Source organism: Oryctolagus cuniculus, chromosome 13 (assembly GCF_964237555.1).
Source record: "Oryctolagus cuniculus chromosome 13, mOryCun1.1, whole genome shotgun sequence".
Classification (NCBI taxonomy): Eukaryota; Metazoa; Chordata; class Mammalia; order Lagomorpha; family Leporidae; genus Oryctolagus; species Oryctolagus cuniculus.
In genome coordinates this window covers 17,773,544-17,798,016 of record NC_091444.1, presented here as the reverse complement: position 1 = coordinate 17,798,016, position 24,473 = coordinate 17,773,544, and the positions used below count along the sequence as shown (strand labels likewise).

The window sequence follows — 24,473 nt, the reverse complement described above, 5'->3', positions numbered from 1 at the left end:
CAGGAGTGTAAAAGACGGAGTCATTTACACCAGCCTGTTCTCAGTTACTAAAAAAAGTAAAAAACTCGGAATGTGAGGGTCCTCGTTAGACGGCTCACGTGGATCGGCACCATGTCTTGGCGAAAGAGAAGTCTTTCCAAGTTTGGGGGTTTTATTAACCATTCCTCTTGGCTGCTGTTTCTAGAATCCTGGCAGTGTGGGGAAGACCAGGGCCTTGCATGGCGGCTGTCACAGCCTCGACGGCTCCCTGAACTCCCCCCCCGCCCCCCGCCGGGTCTGGGCGTGTCCCTGGCTGCCCCTCTGGAAAACCTTTCCTCTCTCCTCATGACTCCACCTCAACAGCGCACCAACCCCTCTCTCCCACTCCACCCTTCTGGTCACCTCCTCAGCCCAAGCTCTGTCCCATCTGGACACTGCAGCGGCCACCGCCTGGCATCCCTGTCTCCCGGCTCCCAAGCGCATTGTAAGGTGCACACCTGGCTCCCTTCCTCCAGCCCCAACAACGGCCTGTTCGGGAGGTCGGGAGGTGGTCTGAGGTGGCAGAAGCAGCAGATGCCTCGAGGTACTGCTGGCCCCCGGTGAGCACTCGTTGCGAGGGCTGCCTCCTGCAGGCAGCCTCGCCTGGTTCCCGCCCAAGTCTGCAGCAGGAACTGAACACAGTGCCTGTTTCCCGCGTGGCAGCCCTCGCGTGCCACACCCTAAGAGACCAGCTCCTGCAGGGAGGTGGCTGAACCCCTTCAGCACCCAGCATGTGCTGTGCACGTCTCTAGTTTAGGCTTCACTGAGACGGAGAAGAAACAGAGCAGCCAGAAGTCGGCCTTGTGTTTATTGTCTGCTTACAGGTTACGGGTCCGCCTGGTTGGGGAGAGGTGGCGTCCTTCGCTGGGCAGTCCTCTAATTCCCAAAGCAGTGTCCTGCGACCCCTGGTCTCAGCTTCTCGCCCTGACACAACTTGGCTGCTCTGCGCTTGCTCTCCTCTGCAGAGGGCGCCTCCTCTCCCAGGCTGCCCCTCCATGGCCACAGCACCGGGGAGGGCCAGCAGGACCAGGAAGACGGAAGATCCTCCACGCCCCCCACCCCCCTGCCAGAGCACCTGCTTCTACTGTGCCACACAGGTGTTTCTTGGACACATTCACGGCTCCTGGCCTCAGACGCGGTGCTGTGTGAGCACAGCTCCCGCAGATGGCACTGTCACCCCGCCTGTGCTGAAAAGCCCTCACCCTTAGTCTCCTCGTCCACAGCTCGGATCCTAACTCGTCACGCTTCCCCGAGGTTTCCTGCTACCCCAGTGTCTAAGCAGTACCATCTAGCGCTATTTCTTCCGTAAATGACTTCAAGTTCTTTTCTGGAATGGGTAAGGCATACAAGATGTTGCTAATTAATCCTCATACATGTCAAAGGAGAGCCAAGGACAGAGTCCAGGGGCACCACATTACCAGAAGTCCCTCCACAGCAGGCCGACCTGCAGCTCGAGTTACCGACAGCTCCCTCCCCGAATGCTTTACTACGCTCAGTGACCTGGTTAGTGAGATGGAACACCGTAAGGCTGGCTCGGCATCACTTGCTCTTAAGCACTGAGTATCTTCTAGAAGCGCAGGGACCCCATCATTACCCCGATCTGGAGCCTTTGGGGGTAGGTCCCTACTTCCCAGCCAACGTCACTTACAGGTCCATGGTCTGTGGTCACAGCTCCCTTTTCCGGGCCTTTATCTGCCTTCCAGTCTTCTCGTGTCTCTCCAATTCTGCATTCAGAGTCCTGGGCAGCCCCAGCGTCCAGGCCGATGCTCAGCTGGGAGGGAGCTCTGCAGCGTGCTGGCGCCGTAGGCGCGCGCTTCAACTCCAGCCCCCGACCAGTTAGCCTTGCCCTTTCCAGACGCAAGCTAGTTTCTTCTGGTCAAGCAGGAGACAGAATAGGAGCTCGAGTTCAACTCGGTCACCACCACTGGCCCCCAGGAGATCTGTTCTTCCTGCTCGCACTGGACAGCCTCTGACTCTTCGCCGCCAACAGAGCGGACACAGCACTATGGAGGTTCCATGGGCTGCCCGAGGAATGCTCTGGAAACGAGCTTCGGCACGCCAAGGGCTCCAGACCTTCCGCTCTCCACCACAGCTGGTCTGCTGGCCAGGGGCGGCCACCCAGCGGGTACTAGCGCCTTTTCTCCAGACTGGAGTCCTCCTCTCAGACAGGAGGCCCAGTCTGTCCCACAAAACCAGCATGGGAAGGGAGGACCTCACCAAGGGACTTGGGGCCACTGAGGCACTAGATGTAGGCTGTTTTTTTCTAGCAATCAGGCCCACAGGGACCCGGAGCCCCAGGCCTCTCCAAGCTCAGCAGTGCAACACTGCTGGCCCAAGATCATCTTTTTGTGCCAAAACCAGGTTGGCGGGACCCTGTGGAATGATTTTTGTCAGCACCAAACTCAACCGGCACTGCCTTGAGACCAAAGCCCGCGCTGGAGTTTTCTGAGCACCACCTGGCCGGAACTGCCACCGCTCACCCATCATCAGCGAGTCCCCGACTCAGGATGCAGTGGGGCAGGGCGGGGCGGGGCGGGGCGGCACACAGCCGCAGGCGTGCACATGCACCTTCAGGGCTCTGCAGCCGCATGCCTGGAGCACGACAGCAGGGACACCTAGTGGCACACAGTCTTTTCCAGCTACAACGTCCTTGGGTTTTTTTTCCATGGAGCTCTCCGGGGGCCCACCCCGGTGGTGTGGGCTCAGACGCACTCTGTGTTTCTCCTCTCAGCGAGATCACCCGCCTAAACACAACCCTGTGGCTACTGAGACACAGGGCACCAGGTGCGGCGGGCTTCGCCTCCCCTCCTGGGCTGAATTTCTCAGTTAAGGGAATGTCTAAAAAGATCTTACTGAACAGTGCCAGTTCTCTAAGAATTGTTCAGTTCTTTAAGAATTGGCAAGCACAGGAGAATGTTACACAGGCTCCACCCAGCCCTGTTTCCTTCTTCCACTTTCCTTCTAGAGGGGACACAAGGCAAGGAGGTGCTTAGACACCTTACACAAGTGGACTGAATGCATCTGTGAAGATCACTTTACTGTCCTAGAAAAATACACATCGCAAATCTGAGGGCTACGACTCACGTCGGAGGACTCCTGAGGGCGAGGGGAGATGACCTCTGACTGTCGACTGTGGGAAGTGGGGGAGAGGCGGATTAAATACAGTTGGACCAGGTGGATTTAAAAAAATCCTTTTTCCCCATGTTTTTTTCTAAAAAAGGAAAAACAAATTGCCATCTGTCTGGCTGATGCCGTGTGTGTGCGTGTATATATAGGAACAGCTTGGGGGCAGTGGCTGCGTCATGCATGAAGCAAAACAAGAAGATGACTCCCTTCACGGAGGAGCGTTAGTGTTGTGGGAGGGAGGGGAGAGGCTGCTGGGAGGGCTTAGGTGCTGCTGCTCCTGCTTGCTCCTGCTCGGCCCGAGTGCAGAAACCTGGTGATGTCTCAAGGGGATTCCTATCCAAACGCATCAGATGTCCTGTGAAGGTACACCAGTCTGTTCTAGAATGTAAATGGCCGTGACTTCCTGTGCTCCTGCAGTGGGGCAAAATAATCCATGGACACGTAATCCGCCCGGGCAGTAACGGCCCTGGAATGGCCAGCAGAGGACCCTAGGAACAGAGCGGGGGCAGAGTTGGGAAGGAGAAAGGTTCTGAAGATGGGTCATCTTCCGGGACTTTGAGAAATGCCCTCTGTCCCAGCACTCCTATGTGACGGCACTGGGGGCCTGGTCTGAGTCGTCAGTGTCACTCTGCGAGGCCAAGGCCGAGGGTCAGGAAGCCACTCCAGGTTGAGAAGTGCATCTCAAGGCCACCGAGGGCTGCAAAATGGTCTGTGGCTGGGCCAGGAGGAGAAGCACGCATGGAAAGCTCCCGTTTAGATGCCGATGGTCTGTAGAACCCGCCTCTCGTTGTCATTAAGGTGGCCTGAGAACATCATGTAGCAGGGCTGCTGGGCAAACTGGCAGAGGAAGTCTGTGAGATAGGCCTGGAGGGAAGAAGGGAGCAGGTCACGGGGGCTCCCAGGCACCACCTGCAGTACTGCGAGTGCTGGCGTCTAGACAAACAGCGGCTTCCTGAGAGATGGCTTCTTCGTATTCTTGGATCTACTTTAGGTAGTACAAGCCAGGGACGAAATCCCACAGAAAAACAAAATGTCTCCAGAGTCTGATTTCATATTGCACCCGCAGGACGTTCACAACACAGCTTGAAGACACTGGATGTGAAGTCCCCGCCCACCCAAAGTGCCTGACCAGAAGGCAAGACAGGAACCCCTCCCCTAGAGCTCCCATGATGAACCAAGAAGGCATCTGAGCCCACCTTCCCGTTTCTGTGGCTTGGGGCACTGTCACGCACTTCTCTGGACTCCCTTACCTGCAGATCAATCTGATAGAGAGGATCCTTAAGGGCATCGGGGTCATCTTCCTCATCGTCCTCGTAGTAATCCTCCTCTGTGAGACACAGCCACAAGAGGGCAGTGAGGCGCAGCCCCCCCCCCCCCCCGCCCTTGGTGGCTGAGGCAAAATTGGCAAGGACTCAAGGGACATCACTTGTGAGCCCACCTCCCCCCTTTGCTGGACACCCAATCCTTGGCACAGGTGTGTTCTCTTCCCAAACTGCTTACCGTATTTACTTGTAGCAAGAATGTCAGACAGAAGTTGGCCAGCTAAGCCATCCTCTTCCTCTTCTTCTTCCTCCTCCTGGTCCTCCCACATATCATTGGAGTCATCTACTTGGAGAAGAAAAGCAGCTAGAATACACACATGGGGGACCAACACGGTGGTATAGTGGGTATAGCCACCGCCTGCAGCACTGGCATCCCATATGGTAACCAGTTCAAGTCCCAGCTGCACCCCCCACACTTTTTTTTTTTAAAGATTTATTTATTTATTTGAAAGTCACAGTTACACAGAGAGAAGGAGAGGCAGAGAGAGAGAGAGAGAGAGAGAGAGAGAGAGAGAGAGAGAGGTCTTCTATCTGCTGGTTCACTCCCCAGATGGCTGCAATAGCCAGAGCTGTGTCGATCCGAAGCCAGAAGTCAGGAATTTCTTCCTGGTCTCCCACGCGGGTGTAGAGGCCCAAGGACCTGGGCCATCTTCCACTGCTTTCCCAGGCCATAGCAGAGATCTGGAATGGAAGTGGAACAGCTGGGACTCAAACCGGCGCCCATAAGGGATGCTGGCACTGCAGGCGGCAGCTTTACCAACTATGCCACAGCGCTGGCCCCAGCTGCTCTACTTTTGATCCAGCTCTCTGCTATGGCCTGAGAAAGCAGCAGAAGATGGCCCAAGTGCTTGGGCCCCTGCATCTACATGGGAAACCCAGAAAAAGCTCCAGGCTTTTGGCTTCAGATTGGCCCAGCTCTGGCAGTTGCAACCATTTAGGGAGTGAATAAGTGGATAGAAGACCTCTCTCTCTGCCTCTGTGTCTCTGTAACTCTGCCTTTCAAATCAAATAAATAAATCTTTATTTAAAAAAATATATATGCATGTATTTCCTTCCCCAAATCCAAACATCCCAGTACAGAAGAGCTCTGAGGGCTTCTACAATGTGGGCTGTGGTCCCCAGTGGGAGAGAACCAGGGATGGCTGGAGCCTCCCAGTAAGTCTGAATGGAAGAACCTCTAGTGTTCTGATGGCAGATAAAAAGCTGAGAGGGGGCCGGGGCTGTGGTATAGCGGGTAAAGCCACCACCTGCAGTACCGACATCCTATATGGACACTGGTTCAAGCTCTGGCTGCTCCACTTCTGATCCAGCTCTCTGCTGTGGCCTGGGAAAGCAGCGGAAGATGGCCCAAATCCTTGGGCCCCTGCACCCGCGTGGGAGACCTGGAGGAAGCTCCTGCACCCGCATGGGAGACCTGGAGGAGGCCCCTGCACCCGCGTGGGAGACCTGGAGGAGGCTCCTGGCTGTTGGCCATTTTGGAACTGAACCAACAGATAGAAGAGCTCGCTCTGCCTTTCATATAAAGAAATAAATATTAAAAGGGGGGAGGAGGGCTAAGAGACTCTTGAGTGGAACCAGACCAAGAAAGTTAAGTTTGTCTCCTGGATGGTTCCCTGCCCCCAAACTCTGTGAGAGCCCACAGGCAGATCTGAAAAGCAGCCCTTGACACGCTTAGCACAGTGCCAGCCAGAGTAGCCATTCAATAAACTTGAAGTCAATGACTTAACAAACCTAACTGGTGATTTGACCGTCTGTAACTCGTTCTGCCAGGTTACAAGTCTCGCGGGAGGGGCTAGCGCTGTGGAGTGACAGGTTAAGCTGCCACCTTTGACGCCAGCATCCCATATAGCACTGATTCATGTCCCAGCTGCTCCACTTCCAATCCAGCTCCTGCTCATGGCCTGAGAAACGCAGCAGGAGATGGCACAAGTGGGCCCCTGCTCCCCATGGAGAGATCTAGAAGATTCTTGGCTCCTGGCTTCAGCCTGGCCTGGTCCCAGCTGTGGTGGCCATCGGGGGAATGAACCAGCAGATGGAAGATCTCTGTCTCTCCCTCTCTCTCTGTAACTGTCAGACAAACAGTGTCTACGAGGAGTCAGTGTGGTGCACCTTGACTCCACTCTGCAGGAGGGGCCTGGCGAGCGGCGTTGGCCTCCATGACGTTGGAGAGCTCGTTGATGATCAATTTCAGGATCTTGACCAGCAGAGGAATGTTTGTCCAGCGCTCTGGGTCTGGAAAGGAAGGGAGAGGCCTCCAGTTAGGCTGTCCCTGGGTTCACCAGAGTTCACCACCCCTCAAGGTGTCCACTGTTCCTGACTGTACCCAGCCACCAAAAGATGGTCTAAAGTGAAATAATTGTATTCGGCTTGGTGGTACCACAGTTCAGAAGTTAGGAGAGATTAGAGGAGAGAGCTTTTTATCAGTAATCAAGCTGTGAAACCAAGTCACTGTGTAGGGCATGAGGGAGCAGAGATGACTATAAACCTACAGTTAAAGACAACAGCTCTGTACTCACTCCTAAGAACTACTGCAGTCCCAGGCCAAAGACAACCCAGTGACAAAGACATGCTGACCATGCAACAGAGCCCTGAAGGGATAGGAAGCTGCGGGCCGTTGGCACCTGGGACTATTTTTACCAATTTTCAACAGGAAAGAACCGTACGTTCTGAGCTACTGTTAACCTACAGTGTTCTGCTTCATCAAACCCATCACTAACAATTTTGCCTTAGAAACACAGATCACAGTATGTCGCTGCCCGCCACCCCAGGCAGCCCTAGCCCGACAGGAGCTGGGGAGAGCCCCGAGGGCAGGCAGCGTCGCCCACTTTTGGCCGTCTTGGAACGGGTGCGGATGCCCTCGTCCATGCTGTAGATCTCTTCGCCCTTCACGCGGATGTCCTGCAGCCGTTTGTCATCTGCGTTGATGCCATGCTGGAGGAGCTTACAGAGCGCCACAGAGCTGGCAAGGAAAAGCCACGAAAGGTCAGCCAGCACCCACCCAGAGCTCCTTCCAAGGAGGTAAGAACTCTGTCCTAAGACTCTCCTTCATGGTGGACATTCTGTCCACAGCTGAGTAGGTGACAGCAGGTGAGAACCTGTGAGATGGCCCGAGGAGATCTGCTCCTGAACACCAGGGTTGCTAGCATCGCGTGGGCAGTGAACTGCCGAGAACACCGGGACGGAGGTTCAGGGCGCACAGTCAGAAGGTGGGGGTTCTAAAGCTCAGGTGAAATCTGGCAGAGGCGGCTCTCCGGCCAGCAGAGAACATAGATATTTGGTGTACATGTGGGGATTTCAACATGGCAGCCATTCAAATATATAGACTAGGAGTTGGCACTGTGGTACAGTGGGTTAAGCTGCTGCTTGCAACACCAGCAAATCTATCAGAGGGCTGGTTCGAGTCCTGGCAGATCTGCTTCTGATGCAGCTTCCTGCTAACGTGCCTGGGAAGGCAGCAGAGCACAGCTCTAGTACTTGGGCCCCTGCATCCATATGGGAGACCTGGAAGAAGCTCCTGGCTCCTGGCTTCAGCCTGGCCCAGCCCTGACTATTGTGGCCATTTGGGGAGTGAACATCTCCCTCTGTTTTTCCCTCCCTCCATGTCGCTCCACCTACCAAACAATCTTTTTTTTTTTTATCCAAAAATATGCAGAATAATAAGGAAAGGGAAAAATGCGGGTAGTTTGATGTGTGAAACTAAAAGCCAATGGAACAAGTCAGGAAGAGAAAACTGGGTAGGGACAAGTGGCCGGGAAAAAAGATGGGACCCTACCTGACTTTGCCTTCGTATTGTCCATAGAAGAGGTGCTGCCGGCTCGTCCACTCAGCCATCACAAACTCCAGGGCAGGTTTGCCAGTGGGGCCAGGGAGGCTACACAGGAACTCCAAGAGAGGTTCCAGCTGAGTGTGCACCAGGTGAGCAAACACCATGATCAGAGACTAGGAGAGAACAGACACTGCTTCAGGGAATTGGCCTCACAGACACAGGAGCCCAGAGGGGTGGGCTGGCGAGTCAAGAAACAGACAACGCACTGCGGGGACCACCCAAAGGGCAGGAGAGAGGGAGATTTTCTTGTCCTTGTTTCTTGGGTCGGAACTGATTCAATTTACTTCACTTTCTAAAAGGACAGTGAGAGAGAGGGTAAAACAACTCAGGCCCCGCAACCAAACCCTGTGCCCATCATGCGGGAGGAGGGAGCGCCAGCGGGGCTGTGCTGACCTGCATGACGCTGAGAGTCTCGGCCTGCTGCATCTTACTGAGGATGGCACGGAGAATCTGGTCCAGGTTCTCCCCCAGCTCCCGCCCTGCCTTGGAGATGAGGGTGGAGACGAGGCGGCCCACAAAGGCTGCGGTGAACTCTGAGGTGCGGGGGTCCAGGAGCTGGCTCACCACTTGCATCACGTACCACAGGCCATTGTGGCCCTGCTCATCATGCCACTGGGCCACCTGTTCCAGCGTCACTGACACATAGGCGCGCAAGCACTCTCCACCATTCTGGGGAGACAGAGGTGGCAAACAAGATGAGCACTGGGGACCACTGGCTGGGAGGCCCTCAGCCTGACCCAGCACATGCTCTTCTGACAAGTCCTCCTCCTGAGCGTAGAGAGCGCCCATCTCTGGAGTCAGGAACTGTCTGTTATAGACATGTGTTACCAGATCCTCCCAATCAGCCAGCCTAAAAATGCTCATTTCTATTCCAAGAGACAATGGCCAAGCAAATCCAGTTTTAGCCACAAAGACCTACCTCTGGTATCAGAAAAACAGATCTAAAAATAGATCTGGGACTCTCTAGGCCTTCATGGGAACGAACACAGACCTCACATTAACCACCATTTGCCCAGGGATTTCCAGGTCGATCGTTACTCAGTTCCCACAGCCTTTACAATCGAGTGCGGTTCTCAACACCCAGGGACTGGGACTTCAGAAGAGGAGCACGCACAGGCTTATTACCACTTTGCGGACTCCACAAACAAGAAATCTTGACTTTCTTATGGCTACAAGTCTCCATGTATATAATCTCTTCTGTTCTGTGGTAGCAATACCGAGACACAGACGGGCAGGATGCCCGGCATCCAGTCGTTAAGGTTATAACACATCTCAAAACACACAGAGTCTGGCTGAAGCAGCCAGAGCCCCTCCTTGGTCCTCTAGGTAAACACAGTGTTGCGAGGCTGACATTTCTAAACAAGGAGACTATGGCAGCCGGCAGCCTGCTCTGAGGCCCTGTGCAGGGAGCTGTCTCCTCTACTCTGGTCCCCGCGAGTCAGTTACCTGCATGGTGGCGTTATCGTCTGTGTGAAGGGTGCACTGAGCCACGGCAGGGAAAGCTTGACAGATGAGGAGCTGGGAGAGCGGCGGCTTCGTGTTCCGCACTACGGTGGTCAGGATGTCAATGGCTGTCTGAGGAGGAAGAAAGGAAAGGGTCGGAACTGCCTCTGGGGTCCGGTGTCCAAAACCAAGGCCCTGCTGGGAGGATACAACACAGCGACCCAGAGGAAGCTCACTGCTGAACGGCAAGGGTCCCAAAGAAAAGGAGCGATCTGACAGCAGAGTGCTCGCGGCCTCCTCACAACAGCCCACCCCTTAGCAGCACGGCAGGGGCAGTGCATGGCAGTGCACGAGCCAGCGGGGGTCAGCTTGGTGCTGCTGTGTAATGGTGGTGTTGGGTCCAGCTCCTGAGGGCACTTCTGGAATAAGAGCCGTTCTCTGAAAGCCTCAGCAATCACCCATGGTTCTTGTGGGCACAGCAGCCTGCCCACCCTCCCCCAACACCAGCCTTGTAGCCACTCACCGCACAGAGTCCTGCAGGGATCTTGTCTGCCGGCGCCTGCATTATGCTGACCAGAGTGGGAATGAGCCTCATCTGCATTGGGCCCTGACAGGCCTCGATCTGGGACAGCTCCTTGAAGATGTCCTGAGCCAGTGAGGCGACAACAGGATCTGAAGTGGATAAGGCAACATGGAATGGCCCCTGCTGAAGGCCTGCATGTGCTCCTGGCTTAACAGTGCCCACTGCTGGTCCTAGTTAATGTCTACGCTGATTACCTATCAAAAACTGGTACCTGGTAGGGTCACATGAATAACCTGTTAGAACAGGAGAAATGTCAAATCTCCAAGAGGCACAGTACTTAGGTTGTTTTATCTACAGCAATGACTAGTCAGTAATAACTACTCTTAAAACAAAATATGGCTTTTTTTTTTCTGGAGCAAACCTTTAAGGTCCTTATTCTTATGAAGCATGGGATGATTACGAAACCAAATACTAGGGACCAGCATTGTGGTACAGTGGGTAAAGTAGCAGCCTGCAATGCCAGCATCCCATATGGGCAGTGGTTCAAGTCTCCGCTGCTCCGCTTCCCATCCAGCTCCTTGTTAATGTGTCTGGGAAAGCAACAGAAGTTGGCCCAAGTCCTTGGGCCCCCACACCCATGTGAAAGATCCGGAAGAAGCTCCTGTCTTCAGTCTGGCCCAGGTCTGGTCATTGCAACCATTTGGGGAGTGAAACAGTGGATGGAAGATCTCTTCCTATCCTTCTCTAACTCTGCTTCTCAAATAAATAAAATAAATCTTAAAAACAAAACAAAACAAACAAAAAAACAAACAAACAAACAAAAAAAAACTGGGGCTATCACTGTGGTACAACAGTTTAAACCTCTCCCTGTGGCACCGGCATCCCATCAAGGTTCCAGGTCGAGTCCTGGCTACTCCACTTCAGATCAGCTAGGAAAGCAGTGGAAGATGGCCCAAATGCATTTGCATGGGAGACCTGGAAGAAGCTCCTGGCTCCTGGCTTTGGATCAACTCAGCTCTGGCCACTGTGGCAATTTGGGGAGTGAACCAGCAGATGGAAGACCTCTCTCTGTCCCTCTACCTTGGCCTTTCAAATAAGTAACTCTTTTAAAAAACAAACAAACAAAAAAAACCTTACTCACTAAGCATGCTAAACTGCTGCTTAAGACACTTGCATCCTGGCAGATACCGTGGCTCACTAGGCTAATCCTCTGCCTGTGGTGCCGGCACACTGGGTTCTAGTCCCGGTCGGGGCGCTAGATTCTGTCCTGGTTGCCCCTCTTCCAGTCCAACTCTGCTGTGGCCCAGGAGTGCAGTGGAGGGTGGCCCAAGTCATTGGGCCCTGCACCCGCATGGGAGACCAGGAGAAGCACCTGGCTCCTGGCTTTGGATCAGCGTGGTGCGCCAGCCGCAGCGGCCATTTTTGGGGGGGGGGTGAACCAATGGTAAAGGAAGACCTTTCTCTCTGTCTCTCTCTCACTGTCCACTCTGCCTGTCAAAAAAAAAAAAAAAAAAAAAAAAAGACACTTGCATCCCACAATGAGTGCCTGGGATCAAGTTCCACTTCCACTTTTTTTTTTTTTTTATCTTTAAAAGATTTATTTATTTATTTATTTGAGAGGTAGAATTACAGACAGAGGGAGAGACAGAGAAAAAGACCTTCCATTCACTGGTTCACTCTCCAAATGGCTGCAATGGCCGAGACTGGGCCAATCCACATCCAGAAGCCTGGAACTTCTTCCAGGTCTCCCATATGGATGCAGGGGCCCAGCAATTGGGCCACCTTCTGCTCTCCCAGGCCATAGCAGAGAGCTGGATCGGATGAGGAGCAGCCAGGATACAAACTGGCACCCATATGGATTGCTGGTGCTGCAGGCAGAGGCGTAGCTCACTATACCACAGTGCCAGCCACCACTTTTTTTCTTTTCTTTTTTTTTTTTTTAAAGATTTATTTATTTACTTGAATGACACAGTTACAGACAGAGGGACAGATAGAGAGTGATCTTCCATCCATTAGTTCACTTCTCAAATGGCTCCAAGAGCCAGCGCTGGGCCAGACAGAAGCCAGGAGTCAGAAGCTTCTTCTGGGTCTCTCATGTGGGTGCAGGGCCAAGCACTTGGGTCATCGTCTTCTGCTTTCCCAGGCCATCAGTTGGGAGCTGGATCAGAAGAGGAGCAGCTGGGACTTGAACCGACATTGCAGGTGGATGCTTAACCTTCCACGCCATAGTACCAGCCCCTCCACTTCCACTCTAATCCAGCTTTCTACTAGCGTGCATCTTGGAAGGCAGGACTCCATCACCCCATCCAAGTGGGAGGCCCAGATGGAGACCTGGGCTCCTGGCGTTGGCCTGGCCTAGTCCTGGCTGGTGTGGGCATTTAGGGAGTGAACTAGAAGACAGATGACAATTCACACTGTCACTCTGCCTTTTAAAAGCAACAACAACAAAACTTCACTGATACTTGATCGAGAAGACACTAGCATTTCAAAAACTACCTAAACCCTGTCTTTTCCCCAAGGAGAGCCACGTACCACCTTCTGGGGGTAGTCATGACAGACAAGAACCCCAAAGTCATTTTTGGAGCAAAAGGTGAAACTCTCAAAAAAGCAGAGTCTTACGAAACTGTAGTCCAATCAACTTTACCTACAAGGGTACTTCAAAAAGTGCATGGGGACAAGCTGGCGCTGTAACATAGTGGGTAAAGCTGCCGCCTACATGCCAGCATCCCATATGGGTACTGATTCAAGTCCCAGCTGTTCCACTTCTGATCTAGCTCTCTGCCATGGCCTGGGAAAACAGTGGAAGATGGACCAAGTCCTTGGGCCCCTGCACCTGTGTGAAAGACCCAGAAGAAGCTTCTGGCTCCTGATTGGTGCATCTCTGGCCACTGTGGCCATCTGGAGAGTGAACCAGCAGATGGAACACCTCTCTCTCTCTCTCTCGGCCTCTCTGTAACAATTTCAAATAAATAAATAAATCTTAAAAAAAAAAAAAAGTGTATGGGTAGCTGGAATTTGGTGTAATAGGTAAAGCCACCGACTATGACATCAGTATTCCACATTGGCACTGGTTCACGTCCTGGCTGCTCCACTTAGGATCCAGCTCCCTGCTAATGGCGGGGAAAGCAGTGGAAGATCGTCCAAGTATTTGGGACCCTGCAACCCACATGAGAGAGCCAAAGGAAGCTCCTGGCTCCTGGCTTTGGCCTGACCCAGCCCTGATGGTTAGGGCCATCTGGGAAGTGAACCAGTGAATGGAAGATCTCTCCCTCTCCGTGCAACTGACTTTTTTTTTTTAATTTTTATTTTTTTAAATTTTTTTTATTTTAATTTTAATTTTTTAATTTTTAGACAGGCAGAGTGGACAGTGAGAGAGAGAGACAGAGAGAAAGGTCTTCCTTTGCCGTTGGTTCACCCTCCAATGGCCGCCACGGCTGGCGCGCTGCGGCCGGCGCACCGCACTGATCCAAAGCCAGGAGCCAGGTGCTTCTCCTGGTCTCCCATGGGGTGCAGGGCCCAAGCACTTGAGCCATCCTCCACTGCACTCCCGGGCTACAGCAGAGAGCTGGCCTGGAAGAGGGGCAACTGGGACAGAATCTAGCGCCCCGACCGGGACTAGAACCCGGTGTGCCAGCACCGCAGGCGGAGGATTAGCCTAGTGAGCCATGGCGCCGGCCAACTGACTTTCAAATAAAAATTTTTTGTGGAAAATACATATGAAAAAGCTATTCATGGATTTCACAATTTGTTGTAGCAAAATAATCTTTTAATTTTCTTATTTTTAAAAATTTTATTTACTTATTTGAGAGATAGAGTTACAGACAGAGAGAGATCTTCCATCTGCTGGTTCACTCCTCAAATGGCCACAATGGTCAGGGTTGGGCCAGGCTCTGGGCCAAGAGTCAGGAGCTTCTTCCAGATCTCCCATGTGGGTGCAGGGGCCCAAGCACCTGAGCCATCTTCCACTACTTTGCCAGGCCATAGCAGAGAGCTGGATTGGAAGTTGAACATCTGAGACATGAACCGGCGCCCATATGGGATGCTGGCGCTGCAGGCAGAGACCTAACCTACTATACCACAGCGCCCTTCCCTATATTTTCCACATACTTTTTGAATGATCTTTCTTCCTTTTCCTCTGTGATGCTGTGTAAACTGCTCCAGCATGGCACAAACATTTATATAAATAATATATATGTATAATAAAAATATCCTATTCTATTAGCATGTAAAAATATATGTACTGTGCATTAAAAGGTATGTTAAAAGACCACTGATACTGTATGTTAATAGAAAAAAATTGTGAACAACCTAGCTGTTCATTAACAGAACTGGATAAAAGGAATGCTATACCACAATTGAAAAGCGTGGGATATATTCAAGAATATAATGTGGAAAGCTCTTCAGGATACATTTTTAAGTAAAAAAGCAAATCAAACAACATGCTTAGTATATCATATCATTTAGCATATCATAATATATAGTAATCTGTACCTCACCATATTTTCCTGAGCTTCATATCAGTTTCCTCTTTTATTTTTTAAAAAAATCTTTATTTCATTTATTTGAAAGCCAGAACTACAGAGAGGAGAAACCCAGAGAGATCCTCCATCTGCCGGGTCACTCTCCAAACTGCCATAAAGACCAGGGCTCAGCCAGGTGAAACCAGGAGCCAGGAGTTTTCTTCAGGTCACCCACATGAATGCAGGGGCCTAAGAGCTTCCTATCCTTTGCTGCTTTCCCAGGTGTATCAGCAGGGAGTTGGACCAGAAGTGGAGCAGCCAGGACTCAAGCCAGCACCCACCTGTGATGTCAGTACTGCAGACTGTGGCTTAACCCCTTGTGCTATAGCACCAGCCCCGGAGTTCCCTCTTAAAAATACTTTTAAAGTATTCTAATAAAAAAGTATTAATAAATATACCCACTCAGAAACACTTAAACTGCAGAAAAGCATTTAAAAAAAAAACTGCAAATCTACTACCTAGAGATAACTACCCTTTAATACCTTTTTTTCTTTTTTTAATTTAATTTTAATATTATTATTATTATTATTTTGATAGGCAGAGTGGACAGCGAGAGAGACAGAGAGAAAGGTCTTCCTTTGCCATTGGTTCACCCTCCAATGGCCACTGCGCTGATCCAAAGCCAGGAGCCAGGTACTTATCCTGGTCTCCCATGCGGGTGCACGGCCCAATGACTTGGGCCATCCTCCACTGCCTTCCCGGGCCACAGCAGAGAGCTGGCCTGGAAGAGGGGCAACCGGGACAGAATCCGGCGCCCCGACCGGGACTAGAACCTGGTGTGCCAGCACCGCAAGGTGGAGGATTAGCCTATCGAGCCGCGGCGCCGGCTTAATATCTTGACGGTATTTTTTTCTGCCTAAATATCAATACACATATCCTTTTCTTTAAAAAAAATTTTTTTTAAAGATTTATTTATTTGAAAGGCATAGCTACAGAGGGAGGGAGAAGAGACAGAGAGGTCTTCTGTCTGCTGGTTCACTCCCCAAATGGCTACAATGGCTGGGGCTGGGCCAGGCCGAAGCCAGGAGCCAGGAGCTTCTTCTTGGTCTCTCATGCAGGTGCAGGAGCCCAAGGACTTGGGCCACCTTCTGCTGTTTTCCCAGGCGTATCACCAGGGAGCTGGATCAGACATAGAACAGCTGGGATCTGAACCAGCGACCATATGGGATGCCAGTGTTGCAGGTGGTGGCTTAACCTGCTATTCCATGACACCGGCCCCTATACACATCCTTTTCTAAAACAAAAACCCAAATGCAGCTCATATTCTGTGGACTTTTTTGAGATACTGGCTTTTCACTTATTATAATGTAAGTACTTCCCAATGGTTTTAAGTATTACTTTGAGACTTGAGTTTTAAAGGTTGCATAATATGACTGTACTTCATATTAACAGAAGTTTAGGGGTGGGTTTTGGCACAATGGCTAAAACTTTGCTTTGGAATGCCCACATCCCATATTAGAGTGCCTGGTTTGAGCCCTAGCTTCTCTGCCTCCAATCCAGCCTCCTGCTAGTGAGTGCCCTGGGAAGCAGTAGGTATTGGCTCAAGTACTTGGGTGTCTGCCACCCACGTGGGAGATGTAGACACAGTTAATGGCTTCTGGCTTTGGTCTGGCCCAGCCCTGGCTGGGGCAAGCATTTGTGGAGTGAACCAGTGGATGGAAGATCTCTCTTTCTCTATGTTGCTCTGCCTCTTTAGCAGATGGCAGTAAATAAACATAAAAAAACAAAAACAAAAACAAAACTTAAAAACCAGAGAAAGCAGGCATTGTAGTTCAGCAAGTTGTCACCATTTGCAATGCTATATCAGAGTGCTGGCTCAAACCCCAGCTCTTCTCCTTCCAATCCAGGTCCCCACTAATGCACCTGGGAAGGCAGTGGATGATGGCTCAAGTACTTGGGCTCCTGTCACACACATGGCAGAACCAGATGGAATTCTTGGCTCCTGGCTTTGGCCTCTCCTAGTCCTTGCTGTTGTAATCATTTGAGGAATGAACCAGCAGATGAAGATATCTTTCTCTGTTGGTATGTCTTTCAAATAAATAAATAAATCTTAAAAGTTTGTTTTTTAAATCTATGCATTAAGAGGGGTTTTCAAAAAGTTCATGAAAAATGTGTACTAGGGGCCAGTGCTACAGCGCAGTAGGTTAATCCTCTGCCTGCAGTGCTGCCATCCCATATGGATGCTGGTTCGAGTCCCGGTTGCTCCTCTTCCAGTCCAGCTCTCTGCTATGGCCTGGGAAAGCAGCAGAAGATGGCCCAAGTCCTTGGGCCCCTGCACCTGTGTGGGAGACCGGAGGAAGCTCCTAGCTCCTGGCTCCTGGCTCCGGATTGGCGCAGCTCTGGCCGTTGCAGCCATTTGGGGAGTGAACCAGCGGACGGAAGACCTCTCTCTCTGTCTCTTTCTCACTGTCTGTAACTCTAACTTTCAAATAAATAAATAAAATCTTTTTTAAAAAAGAAAAATGTATACTAATATCTGTGCAGGAATTTCAAAATGCTTGCACTAAAATAAGATTCTCTTTCAATTCCCCTTCTCTACAAACTTTTTTTTTTAAGATATCTTTCTGGAACTGGCATTGTGGTGCAGTGGGTAAAGCTGCCATCTTTAACACCTGCATCTCATATGTGTGCTAGTTTGTGCTCCTGCTGCTCTGCTTCCAATCCAGTCCCCTGCTGATGTGCTTGGGAAAGCAGCAGAAGATGGTCCAAGTTCTTGGAATCCTGCCACCCATGTGGCAGACCTAGAAGAAGCTCCTGGCTTCAGGCTGGCTTAGCTCTGGCTGTTGCGGCCATCTCGGATGTGAATATGTGGATGAAGATTTCTTTCTCTGGCTTTCCCTCTGTAAACTCTGCCTTTCAAATAAATAAATAAATCTTTAAAAATAAAGAGAGATTTCTTCCTCTGAAAGGCAGACTCGGGGCTGGTGTTGTGGTGCAGTGGGTTAAGAAAGCACCTGTGACGCCAGTGTCCCGTATCAGAGGGCTGGTTTGAGTTATGCCTCTATGACACCCTAAGTGCAGCTTAATCTGCTGTGCCACAGCACTTGTTCCTTCACAAACTTTCTGAAGTACTTGTTTTTGTTTTTTTTTTTTTTTTTTTGAGTTAGTTATTTATTTGAAAGTCCAAGTTAGAGAGAGAGAGAGAGAGGAGAGACACAGAGAGAGAGAGAGAGATATCTTCCACCTGCTGTTTCACTCCCCAAATGGCTAGAACAGCCAGGCTGAAGCCAGAAGTCAGGAACTTCATCCAGGTTGCACACATGCGTACAGGGAGCTGGATCAGAATTGGAGCAGCCAGAGCTCAATGGGACACATATGGGAGGCCAGCACTACATGAGCCATAGCGCCAGGCCCTTGAAGCACTCTTGTACTTCATTTTATGCAGGGATTAATCTTTTCTAAAAAATATTTCCAAAGTTTTCTTACTATAAGATACATTTGATCCACACCTTGTTCATAAATGTCTCTTTCTTTCTTTAGTATCTCCTTTTCTAATAGTTCTAGGTGTCTTCTTTCAGGAAGCTTTTCATTTAGCTGCTCAATTTCCTCTCCTGTTAGCAAAGCTCTGAATCCTGGCTCTTGCTTGTCAGACTTCTACTCACTGTCCACCCCCCCCCCCCCCCAGGCCTCACGAGAGCGAGCATCAGTGCTGCAGAACGGGTCCACATTCTAAAGCTGCTGCATTGACAGCACACCTCTTCTCTGCTCATGATGCTCAAGCCCATCATACCCAGGGACCTTCCCCTGAACCCACCAGCCCCCGCCCACTCGCTGGTGCCCCCCAGCAACACACCCTCTCGTGGGCATACCATTACTGTACTTCAGGAAGATGGCGATGGTGAAGGGGCAGATTTTGCTCTCCATGTTTGCTGTGAATTCTGGGTCTACTGTACACACAATGCACAAGGTTTCCATCACCAGGTTGAGGACCTCTGAGCTGAACTGGGCTGCCAGGTGAATTAAGCCATCAAGGATGCTGGGGAGGAAGGGCTGCAGCACGTGGGTACTCTCTGAGACCTTCAGCTGGTCACAGTAACTAGACAGCAACAGACAAACAAGAATGACTCAAAAGTACATCTCTCAGCTGCTGTTTTCTCAGTCAACTCACATACTACAGCATTTATACACAACATTTACAAAGCTGCTTCCAGAATACAGGTACGCTTTTACATCTCCCTGTGGCACATCACAGGAACATCGGCACCACTTCTATGTTTGTGAATTTATCTCTGCTTTATTCTTCACTACTTCCTTTGAAATTTTCTACTTCTCCCTTTCTGCTTTGAAGCAAATCCAAGTCCTAGCGGTGCAACCGAATTATCAAGCTATTAAGTTAACTGCTTTGTGATACCTCAGACTGTGTTAGTCACATTCCTAGATTTCTATGGATAGTCCCACTATTTTCAAATAGTTAACAGTGCTTTTAATGTTTATCATACAGCTAATTTTTTTTTTTTTTTTGACAGGCAGAGTGGACAGTGAGAGAGAGAGAGAGACAAAGAGAAAGGTCTTTCTTTGCCGTTGGTTCACCGTCCAATGGCTGCCACGGCCAGCGCACCGCGCTGATCCGATGGCAGGAGCCAGGTACTTCTCCTGGTCTCCCATGGGGTGCAGGGCCCAAGGACTTGGGCCATCCTCCACTGCACTCCCTGGCCACAGCAGAGAGCTGGCCTGGAAGAGGGGCAACCGGGACAGAATCCGGCGCCCCGACCGGGACTAGAACCTGGTGTGCCGCGCCGCAAGGCGGAGGATTAGCCTAGTGAGCCGTGGTGCTGGCCCTATACAACTAATATTTAATGGGAGCCTATTTTGTACCTAAAATGAGATCAATTTATACAGATAATCTAAGCGTACTTATAACATTGGTGTACTGTCTGAAAGGCTTAAAGTTTTTAAAGTTTCTTCTACATAGTCCTACTGTCTTTGCTTCTTGTCCAGTCTACAAATATTACCAGGTGCTGATTACCATGCATGTCCAATGGGATCCACTGTTAAAATATACAGCCTGTCTTTACTTTCATTTTTGTTGGAATAGCAGTAAGTCAAGATGCAATAAAAACAGTGTTACTGTAAGTCAGAAGAATCTAGTACAGAAACCAGGCCCTCAGTATGCACTTAATAAATAGTGTCAAGTGCCAACTGTCAGAAATCCTCAATGCCAGGGGAACCACAGGTTCTGGTCTCAGAGCTGTCCACAGACTGATCTTCATCCACGATGCCTTGATTTCCATTAGCTTGCTCTGACCTAGCTTCCCCTCAAGATCTGACGTGGCACTGGCACCTCGACAGCTCTCCACTTCTTAGACCAGGTTGTGGATCCATCTCTGTTGCAGTACTCAGCTGTGCCTTATCCCCGCTCTCCCCTTCACACCTCCCATTCTAAGCGTTTATGGTTAGTTTAAATTTCAAAATGTACAGTCTGAGAGGTCAGACGCCATCATTCGTATGTCTTATGCGCCATGTCATCAAGAAAGTTGCATACTTTAGAGCCAAAGATCTGTTCTACCCAGGCTGTAGCAGAAAGAGAAGGGTCTCTATCATGGTCATGACATTAATACATAAACACAGATAGCATAAACAGTTCCCCAATGCGTTCTAAAGACATCAAATAACGTGCGGCACTTTGACCTCTGCCTCAAAAGGCAAAAAGATGCGGCAGGAAGTGGAAGATGAATTTTGTGTTACTAGTGTTGAGGATGCAACTGAAATGCTTAAGTTTGGATCTTAAAATATTCCTTAAAACAACAATGTAGAAATATAAGTAAATAATTACTGAGTCTGTGGTACACAAGTTGTGAAAAAGAGAGGTAAAAGCAGAAAAAAATAAACAGTGTTTCTAGGCCACATTATCCCAAATATGGTTATTAATAGAGGCAACAGGGGTCAGCGCTGTGGCATAGTGGGTAAAGCCGCCACCTGCAGTGTTGGCATCCCAAATGGGTGCCAGTTCAAGTCCCGGCTGCTCCACTTCCAATTCAGCTCTCTGCTGTGGCCTGGGAAAGCTGTGGAAGGTGGCCCAAGTGCTTGGGTCCCTGTATCCATACGGGAGACTAGGAAGAAGCTCCTTGCTCCTGGCTTCGAATCGGCCCAGTTTTGCTGTTGCGGCCATCTGGGGAATGAACCAGCAGATGGAAGACCTCTCTCTTTCTGCCTCTCTATAACTCTGCCTTTCAAATAAATAAGTAAATCTAAAAAAAAAAAAAAAAAAAAAAAAATAGAGGCAATCATTCACAAAAGGACATAGGCATAGGTTCTCATTCAGTTTCTGTCACTAATCAATTATGCAAGTTATTTCTCTCTCCAAGCCTCAGGTTCTTCACCTTTGAAAGAAAGGGAGGGGCCAGAGCAGTGGCGAACTAGGTTAATCCTCCGCCTGTGGCGCCGGTATCCCATATGGGCGCCGGGTTCTAGCCCCGGATGCTCCTCTTCCAGTCCAGCTCTCTGCTGTGGCCTGGGAAGGCAGTGGAGGATGGCCCAAGTGCTTGGGTCCTGCACCCCATGGGAGACCAGGAAAGAAGCTCCTGGCTCCTGGCTTCAGATCAGCATAGCTCCAGCCGTGGCGGCCATTTGGGGAGTGAATCAATGGAAGGAAGACCTTTCTCTCTGTCTCTCTCACTGTCTGTAACTCTACCTGTCAAATAAATAAATAAAAATCTGAAAGGAAGGAAGGAAGGAAGGAAGGAAGGAAGGAAGGAAGGGAGGGAGGGAGGGAGGGAGGGAGGGAGGGAGGGAGGGAGAAGGTGTGTGTGTGGGGGGGTGGTGCTGTGGCATAGTGGGTAAAGCCACCGCTTACAATTCCAGCACCCCATATAGGCACCAGTTCAAGTCCCGGCTGCTCCACTTCCAATCCAGCTCTCTGCTGTGGCCTGGGAAAGCAGTGGAAGATGGCCCAAGTGCTTGGGCCTCTGTACCCAAATGGGAGACTTGGAAGAAGCTCCAGGCCACTGGCTTTGGATCAGCCCAGCTCCAGCCATTTGGGGAGTGAACTAGCAGATGGAAGTCCTCTCTCCCTCTGCGTCTGCAACTGCGCCTTTCAAATAAATAAATAACTCAAAAAAAAAGGAGAGAGGGAGGGAGTAAAAAGGAAAAAAGGAAGGAAGGAAGGGGACATAGCCTAGATGATTCCAGTGCTGGAGTGAATGGAAAAGGAATGAGAAGCAAAGGGAACAGGACGTCTTCTCCTCTCCTCCTCTCATAAAAGCCACGTCCCCAGTAGAGCTTCTTTCCCACATTCATCCTGAAAGATTTCAGCAGCGATTTCCGAGCAAGATACGACTCTGGGGACCTCTGTGGTTTGGGGAATTTAGCCTCAGTAGTTTCCTCATAAAGCAGTTCATACCTTAAGGTAACATACTCACCCCCAGATGGCTCTCACAGCGGAAATTCGAACTGAGGGGGGTTGTGTCTCATGAAGACCACTAACTGTTGCTTGCAGGAACTGCTGGATCAGTTCAGGGGACATAGCAACAGTGAACCGACTGGCAGCCCAGAGTGCCCGGCCCAAGAGGAAAGGAGAAACTGGGAGAAAGATACAACAATAGGGGCTGAGTGATGAAAGTTCCCGTTACATGCCCTTATTCCCTCCCACCTCCACTCACCTTTTGAAAGTAACTGGCTGCTACTGAATGTGTAAAACTTATTTCAGAGAAAAAGCATGATCTTATAGGGTAAAAGCAAATATGTGCTTTTGGCATCGGATCAATTTCCCATTTCATTTTGAACCTCTGACAAAGCTGATCTTGAATACTCTTAGACTAACAAGACCTTACCATGCCAGTTCCCAGCCCCAGCTCTCACTGTCTAGCTATCCTCTCAATGCCTTCTCTACTGTCTGTTTTTTCCTACTCCTGGACCACTATTAGGACTCTACAAATTATAGCTCTGGGAACCAGTGTTGTGGCATAGAGGATAAAGCTGCCATCTGCAATGCTGGCATCCCATATGGTTGCCAGTTCAAGTTCTGGCTACTCCACTTCTGATCTGGCTCCCTGCTAATGTGCCTGGGAAAGCAACGAAGGTGGCCCAAGCACTTGGGCCCCTGTACCCATGTGGGAGACCTGGATGAAATTCCTGTCTACTGGCTTCAGCCTGGCCTAGCCCTGGCCGTTGTGGCCATCGGGGGAGTGAACCAGCAGATGGAAGACCTCTCTCTCTGTCTCTCCCTCTCTAACTCTGCCTTTCAAATAAATAAAATGAGTGCTTTAAAAAAGTTATAGCTCTGTCATTCCTGTATTTAAAACCTGTCAATGAAGTCTACAGTCCACTAAATGAAGGTCACCTTGGTGAGTATGGCACTCAAGGCTCCTCAAGAGCAGCGTTATCTACGATCTCTCTCTCTCTTTTTCTTTTTTGACAGGCAGAGTGGACAGTGAGAGAGAGAGACAGAGAGAAAGGTCTTCCTTTTCCGTTGGTTCACCCTCCAATGGCCGCCGTGGCCGGCGCACTGTGCTGATCCGAAGCCAGGAGCCAGGTGCTTCTCCTGGTCTCCCATGGGGTGCAGGGCCCAAGCACTTGGGCCACCCTCCACTGCACTCCCTGGCCACAGCAGAGAGCTGGCCTGGAAGAGGGGCAACCGGGACAGAATCCGGCACCAGAACCCGGTGTGCCGGTGCCACAAGGTAGAGGATTAGCCTAGTGAACCGCGGCGCCGGCCCTACGATTTCTCTTTACGCCACTGAAACTTAAGAACACGTCCCCTCCCCAGCAAGTCCATCTTACTTTGCCAGCTCTGCTCTGCTTATATTACAAGTCAACATATTTGCCTCTCCTTGCACTACCCAACCAATCCTTTGGGTTGACTTAATCCTAGTTATTTCTGTGTCACTGTAATTCTGTGTCCTTAGCTTTCTTATGTGTCATATTTTGTTCATATTCCAGCCACTGGTGTTACAGGAGACACGAAGTTTATTCACCCTGTCACAGGGCTTAACTTAATACTTACACAATAAACATCTAGTTGATAGGAACTATTGAATACAACCTAACATAAATACATATCATTTATATATAATATTTATATATATATTATGTAGAGCAGTAGTGCTCAAAATACAGTTCCTGAAGGTTATGTATGTATTAAGGTGCAAGTTTTCCAGGTTACATGATGTGAGATTATAACTGATAAAGGTTAATGGAACGGAAAGTACCTTTCTCGTATTAATTTTTAGTATGCCAAATACTGATAACAAAAACCTACATAAAAATATCTTTGGGATTGCTGACAACTTTTAAGAGTCCAAAGGGGAGCCGGTGCTGTGGCATAGTGTGTTAAGTTGCTGCCTGTGGTGCTGGCATCCCATATGGGCGCTTGTCGCTCCCCCATTCGCGGAGGAACAACACAGGACCCTGCGCTGTTCTTTTGTCTGCTCGGCCCTTCCCGGGTTTGCTGCTGGTCCTTCCTGGGTTGGCTGCCGACCCTTCCACCTCTGTGGAAGGGCGGCTCCCCCTGCCACTTTCCCCACTTCCGCGGGGGAGCGGCACACCGCCGGCCGGCTCTCTCAGGGGCTGCTCAGATGTTATCCGGATGTTCCCCTTAGATGTTCCTCGTGCATGTTGTCTCTCTCCTCCTTTATAGTCCTCTTCCACCAATCCCAACTCTGCTACCCACACGCCGAGTACGCTGCTCTCCTCCAATCAGGAGCAGGATCAGTTCCCGCAGGTTATTGGTCGAACTGGAGGCAGCTGTGTAGAAGTTG

At 50.4% G+C, this 24,473-nt stretch overlaps 1 protein-coding gene across 4 annotated transcripts in view; it reads right to left on the bottom strand.

Moving 5' to 3' along the window:
- Nucleotides 1-809: 809 nt before the first annotated feature.
- IPO9 (importin 9) overlaps nucleotides 810-24,473 on the bottom strand; it is a 57,834-nt gene continuing 34,170 nt past the window's right edge. For 3 of the 4 annotated variants that reach the window (XM_002717601.5, XM_051820461.2, XM_051820462.2), the window contains 11 exons: nucleotides 22,137-22,296; nucleotides 18,588-18,814; nucleotides 10,259-10,407; nucleotides 9,739-9,867; nucleotides 8,686-8,961; nucleotides 8,239-8,405; nucleotides 7,292-7,425; nucleotides 6,576-6,698; nucleotides 4,645-4,749; nucleotides 4,395-4,471; nucleotides 810-4,008 (listed from right to left, as the gene is read on the bottom strand). In XM_002717601.5, the coding sequence (XP_002717647.5) occupies nucleotides 3,898-4,008; nucleotides 4,395-4,471; nucleotides 4,645-4,749; nucleotides 6,576-6,698; nucleotides 7,292-7,425; nucleotides 8,239-8,405; nucleotides 8,686-8,961; nucleotides 9,739-9,867; nucleotides 10,259-10,407; nucleotides 18,588-18,814; nucleotides 22,137-22,296 (1,658 nt within the window). In that variant the 3' untranslated portion in view covers nucleotides 810-3,897. Of the gene's footprint in view, nucleotides 4,009-4,394; nucleotides 4,472-4,644; nucleotides 5,148-6,575; nucleotides 6,699-7,291; nucleotides 7,426-8,238; nucleotides 8,406-8,685; nucleotides 8,962-9,738; nucleotides 9,868-10,258; nucleotides 10,408-18,587; nucleotides 18,815-22,136; nucleotides 22,297-24,473 lie in introns of all 4 variants that reach the window. The other variant, XR_011381329.1, reaches the window with a different exon arrangement.